Genomic DNA, 10,354 nt, shown 5'->3' with positions numbered 1-10,354 from the left:
GTAGGAAGGGTAAGGAAGGGTAGTTAGGGAAGAGTGGAGTAGGAAGGGTAAGGAAGGGCAGTTAGGGAAGAGTGGAGTAGGGTAGGAAGAGGCAGGAATCAGCTCTCATTCACAAGGAGGATCCTGAGGAGGGCATGGGGCAGGTAGGCGTGAGGCCAGCCGCCGGCTCTGAGCTCCCGGCATAGACAAGGCACCACGGTGACCCCCCAGCCTGCAGGGCGGGTTGTCTTCTGCATTGTTTCTGTCTCCTCGTCTTGGCCCTTGTAGGTGAGGCAGAGAGGGGCGCTGGGGGTAGTGGGGCAGGAGGACGGAGAGCCCATGGAGTGGGGAGAGGGGGCGGGGCTGGCTGCAGAGGAAGAGGAGCTGCGGGAAGCTGGGTGGGAGGCCCCAGGGAGGGCTGTCGGGGTGACCCCCGTGCCGTGACAGGTGGTGTATGAGGAGTGCCGCATGGTGAACCTGCTGGCCCCCTATGTGTCAGGCTTCCTGGCCTTCCGAGAGGTACCCTTCCTGGCGGAGGCCGTGCGGCAGCTGCAGGAGAAGGAGCCCAGCCTCTTGCCCCAGGCAGGTGCCCTCCCTCGGGACAGGGTGGGGAGAGCCCCTGGGACGCCACCCCCAGCAGAGGGAGACCAGGCCGAGGCACATTTGCCTTGGGGAGAGGAGAAGGAGTTTTACAGACACTGTCACCTGGGCCCCTTCCTGCCTGCGGCTCCTGGGACAGCCCAGGCCAGGTGGACGTGGGCAGTGCCCGCTGACCAGGCTTGCCCTGTGGCTCTTCTAGGTTCTTCTTGTGGATGGAAATGGGCTGTTACACCACCGAGGTAATCCTTCCCTGAAAGAGAGGGCAGGGAGGGTGCCATGGTGAGGGAGAGACTGGGAGAGGGCAGGGAGGGTGCTGTGGGGAGGGAGAGACCGGGAGAGGCAGCCTGCCACTCACCTCATGAAACCTCCACGGCCCTGCTGCAGCTGTGGTGGAGCCACTCCTCGGTGCTGGACTTGTTTCTGGTGTCCGCACACTCCAGGTTTCTACTCAGCTGTCTACTTGTCTCCCTGCCCCTCTGCTTCCCCCGCCCCAACCCCCGCTACAGACACCTATCCAGGAAAGACGCTCTCTACCATCTCTCCCTGCCCACCCACTGGCCCACAGTTCTGTGTTGACCTGAATGCTCCAGGACATCACTATGTGCAGGGTCCCCAGGCTAGGAGTAGCCATTTGCATCAGAGACCTGGCCTGTGTCCAGCCCTTGTCAGAAACTGCCCAGACAGAGTGCCCGTCCATCCCTGCTGGTGTTGGGAACCCGTGCTCGCGTTGGGAACCCGTGCTTGCCTGGGCAGACTGGCTCAGGAGGAAGGGACAGGGAAGTGGGCTGTGCTGCCCACAGATGCAAGCCTGGGGCTACCCTTGGGCAGGCCTGGGGGGACAGAGATACAAGCGGTGGGGGGCTTCCCGACCAGCAGGAGTGGGTGGAGCCTGGCCACTTCCCCAGAGCCTCTGAGTCCAGAGGCAAAAGGTTGATAGAGATTGATGTGGGCGCAGATCTGGCTGCCTGAATCCGAGGGCCACCGGCAGCCAGCCACCACAGCCCAGCACCCCTGCAACCTCGTGTCTGGCGGAGGCTCAGACCGTGGGGAGGTGGGGGCGGGGAGAGTGCAAGAGACCAGAGGCCTAAAGGGAGGAGAGTGGAAGGTACCAGAAAATCCAAGGAAAACGGGGTGCAGCATCTCCTAGTTCAGAGGAACAGAGGCCTCGGCCAGCCTCACAGCATGCAGACATCTGTCACCTGAGAAATCTCAGAGATTCTGGTTTGTCTTTTGCCCCAGCCCCCACCCCCCAACCCGGTGGCTCCCTAGCCCCGGGCCACCCAGCCTCACCCCTCCTTCCCCCTCTGCCCCTGCAGGCTTTGGGGTGGCCTGCCACCTTGGCGTCCTCACAGACCTGCCCTGCATTGGAGTGGCCAAGAAGCTTCTGCAGGTGGACGGCCTGGAGAAGAACAACCTGCACAAGGAGAAGGTGAGGGGGCCCTGGTGGGGGATCACCCACCTCTGGGGCCCCATTGGTCCTGCCCTTCCTGCTGGCACTCTCTCTGCACTGGGATCCCTGGTCTGGAGAAGGAAGACCACATTCTCCAAGAACCCCTGACCCCCCACTGCACAGGCCCCTGGGGGTGCTGAGTCTCAGGAGTACCAGAGTGGCCTTGCTCCCCTCGGGCCTCGCTGAGCCCCTCTGCCAGCCTCCTCAGACTCCCCGAGTTTGTCCCAGGGCGTGCTGACCTCTCCCATCCCCATCAGCTCTGTGCCATTGCCGTGCCCACACGGGGCAAGTTACTGGAGACAAGACAGGCTTCCAGACATTTGGAAGCCTGTGTGCTGGTACTGCATGCTTTTTCTCCTCCCACCATACTCCAGCCCCCTGGCTCCTCCACTGAGTGCTCAGACCCTTCCAGGCCCTGCTGCCGCCTGGTCCCCTTCCTGGCTGGCCCCCAGGCCCCATCCGGCCTGGGTGTGTGGTGCTCACACCAGCTCCTGCCCAAATGAGGACAAGGACCAGGCTTTCTTTGTCTTAGCTCTCCAACGCCTGCATCCAGCGGTTGCTCAGTAAGAGTCTGTTGAGTTAAATCAAAACCAACCGAACCAGTTGCCATGGAGTCCACTCGTAGCCCCCGTGTGTGTCAGAGCAGAACTCGGCTCCGGGGGGTTTCCAGTGGCTGGTTTTTCAGAAGATCGCCAGGCTTTTCTTCTGAAGCACCTCTGGGTGGACTCAAACCTTCAACCTTTTAGTCAGCCACTGAATGCCCCACCCAGGGACTCCGAGTTGAATCAAGTGTGCCCAAATTCCTAGCAGTGGGGAAAGGGCAGGGAGTAAGCGGTCTTGGTGCTTGTCGTGGCCTGCTGGCCTGGGGTGTCGCCTGTGGACCAACCAACATGGCTCAGTGGGTGGGACTCGGGCTTTGTTCTAGCCTGGAGCCACCATGAGCAGCCATGTGGCCATGGGCAGGCTTGTTTCCCTCCTGGGCCTCAGTTTCCTCATCTGTGGAATGAGAGAGTAGAGCCGAGCTCACAGGTGCTGTGAGGGTTGAGTGGGACATGCTGGAGCGTGCCAGCCACGAGGTTGTGAATGTTGGGGCCAGGATCCCCCCTTCTTCCTTGCCCAGTGACTGCTCGGGTTTTAAACCAAGAGACCTTCTTTCACCCCTTTCCCAAGAAGAGACGTTATTTCCAAATTTTGTTCCTCACTTTCCAGATACAACTCCTGCAGGCTGGAGGAGACACGTTTCCTCTGGTGGGGGACTCTGGGATCGTCCTGGGAATGGTGAGTGGCCAGAGGCTCGTGCCGTAAGTCAGAGAGGCAGCATGGCCAGGTTGGACAGCCACAGGTCATGTGAGGGAGCACTGGGCCAGTGGGGGACAGAGGGCTCCTTCATACGCACACACATGTACATATTCAGACACATACTGTACATGTACACAGCATGGATACACGTGTACACATATATGCGTATACACACAGACATATACAGGTACACATGTACCCACGCACAGACATACACACACACACACCACATGTACACAGCATGTTTACACATGCATGGCACGTGTCCACATATACGCACATATACACAGATGTATACGTATACACACATACACATGTACACACACCACACATGCTTATGGCACGTATACACACGTACACGTGCATATGTACACATATACACACGTGCACACAGATGTATACATATACACGCATGCACACACATACATGTGTAGAGCACATACACATGTACACGTGCATATGTACACATATATGCACATGCACACAGATGTATACGTGTACACGTGTACACATGCACATGCGCACACGCACACCGTGCACTGGACTGCCCGTCTCCCTCCATCTTCTTGCCGCTGGGACTGACCCAAGATGTGAGGTGACCGTGGTCCTTTCCTCCTGGGCCCCCAGCTGGGCCTGCCTGCCCTCTGGGAGCAGGAATGTGCCCTGAGGGCTGGGAGCCTGTCCTGCGGGAGTGGAGGTGCTGGGTCCCTTCTAAGCTCATTCTTGCCACCTAAGACCTGTTGTCAGATCCTCCAGCCACCAAGCTTGTCCTGACCCTGAGCCCAGTGGCTTGCCCCAGCCTGCGGGAGGGGACCTCAGCATCCTGACCCCCAGCGCCCTGACCTCACCTCCTTTGGCCCAGGCCCTGAAGAGCCATGACCGCAGCACCAACCCCCTCTATGTCTCCGTGGGCCACAAGATAAGCCTGGAGGCCGCCGTGCGCCTTACCCGAGCTTGCTGCAGGTTCCGGATCCCAGAGCCCGTGCGCCAGGTGGGTGGGCCAGGTGGGCAGGCCAGCACTGGGAGCGGGAGAGAGACCCAGCTTTGCCTCTGCAAGTGCACAGTGGTGGTGGTGGGGGTCTTGTGCTGTCTGGACGAGAGGCCCCGGGCTCCTTCCCTGCCCAGGCTGCTATTCTCCACTTGGCCTCCCGCCGCCCAGCTGAGGGATTGGAGGGCAAAAGGTGGAGACATCTCCCTGCACCTTCCGCTTCCATCTCTTCCCACAGCCTCTGTGCATCTGCCTGAGGTGACCTGGCAGAGGGACCGTGGTTGGGCCCTGATGGTCGGGCTGCTGGTACAGGGGGCCGCCAGGGGGCAGCAGCAGCCCAGAAACCCCTGTGTCCTGGGCGTCAGGGAGCCAGGCAGATGTCAGCATCTCCAGCCAGTGAGGGGCTGAGACCTGGCCAGCCGCCCACACCACCTCCCCCTCCCCTGTTCCTGCCCAGGGCTGTGCTGGCCTCGCAGATGCGTGGCCACCTGGGCTCTCCCTCACACTGCCCCACATGGCAGTCTGTGACGTGTGTCCCCAGCCTCCAGAGGCCTTTCCTCCTTCATTCCAGCCTCTGTATGACCCGAGAGAGACCTCCGGAAGCCCCCGACTGGCACTATGTTCCCCATGCTGCCAGGCTTGCTGGGCACGGTGGCCGGGCCTCTGTCCCGCTGCCTGTCCCGGCGTAGTAGATGGAGGCTGTCCTGTAGAGCCCCTGAAATAGGGCAGGAGTCACCTGTCCCGCCTCAGCAGGGCCCAGCAGGTGCCTGGCCAACAGGAAGCCAGCAGGGGTACGAGTACACGCCCATCCAGGAGCTTCCGGGACGGAAGCAGGGGCCAGTCCGACAGCTCTTGTTCTCTCTCGGCCCTTGGTCTTCCTGGGCTGCTGTCTTCTGTGCACAGTCTGCCATCCTGACTCTCCTGCCAGGGGAGGGTGAGAGATAGCTTAGCGTCTGTCTGCACCCTACTTCTTGGCCCAGCCCAGTTTCTGTGGGAGCCCGTGGTCACAGGCACTGCCTTCCTAGTGCCCAGTCTGGGCCCTTCCACTAGGCCAGGTGGCTGCAGGAAGGCAGGGGAAGCTGCCTCGGCCTGGCAAGGTGGGGCCCACCAGGACACCCCCCTGCCTGCCCCTGGCTGCCTCCCTGTTAACTGGAGGCAGAAGCGGCCTAGGGGATTAGCTGTTGCTGTCCATTAGTCATGCACCCCAAGTGGGGCTAAGCCTCTCTGAGCCAGAATCGGGGGCTCCTGAGGTCAGGCTAGGAGTGGAGGAGCCTGGTGCAAGGACCTGAGGGGGTCCTGCCTGGCCTCGGTCGCTGCCCCTCCTGTGTGCTGAGTTCCTCCCCCACAGCCCGCAGCTGTTTCATTCTGGTGACTTCACGGAACTTTCTGGAGATGCTTCCCTGGGGACATGGGTCATGGCTGACGCTAGGCGGGGGAACAGATGACGCCCCAAAGGCAGGGGCAGGAAGCCAGGCTGAGGAGACTCCCCTGAGAAGAGGCTCCTGCAGGGAGACCTGTGGCTTGAACCTCCCCTGCCCCAGGGATCCTGTGCTCAAAGCCCCCAGGAAGACCAAGCAGGGGGAGGGCCAGCAGCTAGGGCCTCCGGGGTGCCAGACAGTCTCCACCTGCCGCTGCAGGACCGTAGCCCTGCCACCCACACTGCTGGCCCTGCTACTCTTTCTCCCCAGAAGGCTGGGTGGTGGCGGGTGCTGCATCTGAGCACTGGATGTGGGGTGACAGCATGTCCATCAGGTTGTCGGCGGATGGGGAGGGCTGTCTTGAGGTGAACTGGGGACCCTCCCCCCACCTTTCTCATTGGAGCCATTATCTCCCCCAGGCTGACATCCGCTCCCGCGAGTACATCCGCAGAACCCTGGGGCTCCCCGTGCCCCCCGCCCTGGGATGGGAGAGGTGAGCGCCTAGGAGGGCCCAGGAGAGGCCCTTGGAGGGTGGGAAGAAGAGCTGAGCCAAGGACTGCTCGGGCTGGTGTGGACTTTAGGTCTGGTGTGGACCACCCAGAAACCCCCAGAGCCTCGGGCCCCAGGCCCACGTGGCCCCAGGCCCGCCTGCCAGCCTTCCTTGGCCCAGTTACCTGTGCGGCACCAGGGAGGGCATGGGCTGGCTGTGTCACTGTCGACACATCACCCACACTCCTCACTCCTGGGTTTCCTCATCTACCCAGTGGGCATAACAACTGTCCACAGAGTCCTCGTGCGGTGGGGCGAGCTCGTGCCTGGCAAGGGCGCCACAGCTGATGTGGGCGGGAACACTATGCGCAAGGCGCTGTTGTGAACGCTTCACACGGATCATTTAACCCGTACAGCAACAGCCCTGCCGTGGGACGGGAGCCCCATCCCACTCTATGGATGGAGAAACCGGGGCATGGAGCACTGGGCAGCATGGCAGGCCAGGTTTCAGCAGGGTCGGGCTGCAGAGCCCGCCTCCCCCTCTCCGCTGAGACCCCCAATAGAGGGGTGTGCTGCCTTTGTGCTGCTCTGCCCTGGAAGCCAGTGGCGACTCCTCAGATAAGCTGTTTCAGGGACCGAAGGGGCAGGGGAAGCTGGGCCCCCTGAACCCTCTCAGAGTTGAGGGCTGGTATCTTGACTGCACGAAGACCCCTGACCTCCAGGTCCCCCTGGCCTTCTGACCTGCGCCTCGTCAGTGGCCTCTGGACCCAGACGAGCCCGAGTGTCCTGGAACCACATGGGGGGCGAGAGGGATCCCAGGCTGGCTCTGGAGTTTGAGACTTCCCCTTTCTTGACTTATTACCAGGATCCAGAAGGCAAAGACGCCAGAGGCATGCCCCCAAGGAGGCCCGGGAAAGCCCGCGGGTGAGGGCAAGCCCCCTGAGGACCGCAGCCCAGGCCCTGGGGCAGATCTGGACGCTCCAACCCAGGCGTCCAGGGACAGTGGGGCATGGGCTGGTGGCCGAGCAGAGCTGGATGCCATGAAGACTCAGGGTTCCCCTACGCTGGCCTCCAGGAGCATGACAGGCCCCGGGGGGACTCATCTTGGGAGCTGTGGGGAGCTTCAGCCCCACAGCAGCAGGTAGGGGGCAGGCTCCATAGTCACGCCAGCACACGGCTGTGGCAGATGCAGCCCCTCCTGCTCCGGTTGCGTGTGGCTGTGTGGTCATGATGCCTTGAAGCCTGTGGTGTTCAGAGAAGACAGATTCCCACAGGGCACAGCGCCAAGCTGAGAGCCCATGCGGCTACTTTCCCTGGGACACGGGAGGGCGCAGGGCTCATCTGGCCAGCCCCACCGACCCCGCTTCTGCCCTGACCAGTATGGGGTCCGTGCCAGGTGACCAGACCTTCAGCCCCCAGCCACCTGCCCATCCTCCAGGCTGCTGCCGCCAACCCGCAGTGGGTAGGGGTGCTCAGTCTAGGGGCTGCCTGCAGAGGGGCTGCCGGGTGGGACACAGGGGCAGGATGGTTGCCGGGCAGTGCACGGAGGGCTCTGCCCTCCGGCCTGGGGCTGGGGGAACCCCACACAGCAGCCAGGTGAGGCCCATGCCTCCATGGGGGCACAGCTGCTCTGTGCCTGCCAGCCTCCTCGCCCAAGGCCACCCTAGTGGGGCAGCGGTTCAGCCCTGTCCCTGACTCGGGCCCCTCCTGGCAGCAGCTTCACCTCATGGAGTGGGCTGGAAGAAGTCCCCTGGGGGCGGGGAACAGGGGCAGCCCAGCCTCTGCCAAGAGCTGGTCCTCGAGGGGGCTCCCTCACCCATGGGCTCTTCCAAGCCTCCTTGGGGGCACGCCTCTGGCTCTTTGCTTCTGGATCCTGGCAGTAAAGTCAAGCAAGGGACCTGGGTCCTGCTGCGGTCACCAGAGCAAGCGACAGCCAGAGTCTCCCGACACCCGCCTCCGTGTCCATCCCAGCAAGCAGGTTCCAGTGTGTCCTGCAGGCACCCCCTCGGGTGCCTGCCTCCTGGCCGCTGGTTCTCTCTGGCACCCCCCTCACCTCCCTCACTCACCTGGGCGTCTGCTCACCCCCGTCCCGGCCCTAAGACTCCAGGGGACCCCACCCGACTTGCCAAAGCTGGGGTTTCCGGGGAGCCCCAGACAACCCCTCCCTGCTGCTCCACGCCTTGATCCTCCCCAGTAGGACCCTAGGCTAAGAACCTGCCCCCAGCACCTGGGCTCTGTGCTCACCTTTGCCCCCCAGGGGCCTCAGTCTCCTCTGCTTCAGGAACTCCACGGTCGATCGGGCCAGCAGGCCCTGCCCCAGCCCGAGAAGAAGGATCAGTGGGCTCCTGGGTGCAGTGTCTCGGGTCTGCCCATCAGCAAAGACAGGCCATGCCAGCCCCTTACTCCAGACCCCGAAAGGCTCTTGGTGCAGCCTTGGGGGTATGCAGGGGCTAGGAGGGGGTGGGCCAGGCTTGGGCAGGAGGAGAGAGAGGCACCGAATGGGTCTGCACCTGCAGTGCTGGCCAGCACCAAGCTGGAGCGCTCAGCTAGCAGGGCAGCTCCCTGCTGCAGAGGCTCCAGCTGAGGCTGGGGGGCCGCCACACGTGGGGCCTGGACTTACTAGTTGCAGCTGGTGAAACTGCTGGGGTCCCCGCCAAACCCGTGTGCGCGGGACTGAGGTCCCCCTTGGGAGAGAAAGTCCAGGGCAGCATGGGATCGTGCTCTGAGAGCCAGGCCAGACTGCCACTCCCACCCTGCCTGCTTCCTGGGGTGTGGCTGGGATGGACACGTGGTCTGTTCTCAATGGATGGAGGGCAGTGGGAGCCCAGCACCACGCTGGACCCAGGGACAAGCCCTTAGTGGTCAGGCAGGAGGGACAGCCCAACCACCCAGTGTCTGTCACATGGATTCACCCCCTGGCTGGGCCCCCCACAGGGTCCTATTGGGTCCGAGGGATCTGAGCCATCCGTGAAAGCCCCCAGAGCTGTCTCACTAAGGACTGGATGTCCCTGGGCACAGGCGGCGAAGAGCAGGGCTCCTCCTGGGTCCCACCTCAACCAGCACAGCCACGGTCCTGGGGGTCCACGAAGTGGGGAAGCAAGGGCCTGGCGGTCCTGCGTCATTGCTGTGCGTAAATTCATTCACACCCACCTCCCCCCGCCCCCACACACCCCCAGACCCACACAGCCCTGGAGAGGAGAGACAGAGGGTCTGCATCAGGAGCCCCCTACCCCAGGTAGGGAGCAGGGGAGTCATGAGGGTGTTCCACAGGGAGCTGGCAGGGGGTGCTGGCTCCCAGTGACCCCACCAGTGCCCGGGCTTCAGCCCGCCCCCACTCCACCTCTCCTGGCACTAACTTGGCGGGGGGCCTAGGCAGCTGCCGCCTCATCCCACCCACCTGCTGAGTCAGAGGGCGAGTGCCCCCCAGGCAGCCCCAAGCCTGGTGCCCAGCACCCGGGCCAGCACCTCACCCCACTGCCCACTGGATCCCCCGCAGACCCTCACTCCCTACACTCCCCTGGCACCCCAAGCCCCACAGCAGCCAGGGCTGGAGGGCTCACAGCTGGCCCTGTGCCTACCCTCTCCACTCTTCCAAATCCTTCCCTGCCAGGGCCCTGTCAGGGTCAGGACCTCTGAAGGTGGGCCCAGCTGGCGGGGATCCTGCCTGCCTCACTGCTGGCCTTGGGCAAGACGCAGAACCAAACTCTCAGAATCTCAGTCCCTCATGGGATGGCAACTGTCCTGCCTCACAGACAGCTGAGAAGCGGGTGAGAGGGTATGTGCCATGCTTAGCACAAAGCCCAGAAGGCCTGGATAAAGGGTGGTCAAAAGTTCAGGGCCGCGGGGGCCCTCGGAGGTTGGGCAGACGGCCTCCGGTCTGCAAGGTGGCTCCAACTGCAGCCGAGAAGGCAGGAACCAGAGGTGAGGGAGTTCTCATCTCCTCCCAGGCTCCCACCAGCCACAGAGCTCGGAGCCCAGGGCTGCCCCTCAGGGTCCTAGGCCGTACCTACCCTTCCATGCCTGCCCAGGCACGGGAGAGAACCGGGAGGCGGGGGGTGAGGTCCACACCGCTTGGCACACGGTAGACCCACCTAAGAGTGGCTCACTGCGACTGTGAAAAACGCAGCCACT

The 10,354-nt window shown here is 62.9% G+C and overlaps 1 protein-coding gene across 1 annotated transcript in view; it reads left to right on the top strand.

Moving 5' to 3' along the window:
• Positions 1–8,322, top strand: part of ENDOV (endonuclease V) — an 18,160-nt gene extending 9,838 nt beyond the window's left edge. The window contains exons 3-11 of the mRNA XM_012554886.1: positions 427–561; positions 779–818; positions 1,896–2,008; positions 3,239–3,307; positions 4,191–4,319; positions 6,154–6,214; positions 7,085–7,364; positions 7,603–7,685; positions 8,195–8,322. Of these exons, the coding sequence (XP_012410340.1) occupies positions 427–561; positions 779–818; positions 1,896–2,008; positions 3,239–3,307; positions 4,191–4,319; positions 6,154–6,214; positions 7,085–7,364; positions 7,603–7,685; positions 8,195–8,322 (1,038 nt within the window). The remainder of the gene's footprint in view (positions 1–426; positions 562–778; positions 819–1,895; positions 2,009–3,238; positions 3,308–4,190; positions 4,320–6,153; positions 6,215–7,084; positions 7,365–7,602; positions 7,686–8,194) is intronic.
• Positions 8,323–10,354: the final 2,032 nt, after the last annotated feature.

The sequence above is a fragment of the Trichechus manatus genome, unplaced genomic scaffold, assembly GCF_000243295.1.
Source record: "Trichechus manatus latirostris isolate Lorelei unplaced genomic scaffold, TriManLat1.0 scaffold00028, whole genome shotgun sequence".
Classification (NCBI taxonomy): Eukaryota; Metazoa; Chordata; class Mammalia; order Sirenia; family Trichechidae; genus Trichechus; species Trichechus manatus.
The sequence above is the reverse complement of the archived record's forward strand: the minus strand, read 5'-3'. Positions and strand labels throughout refer to the sequence as shown.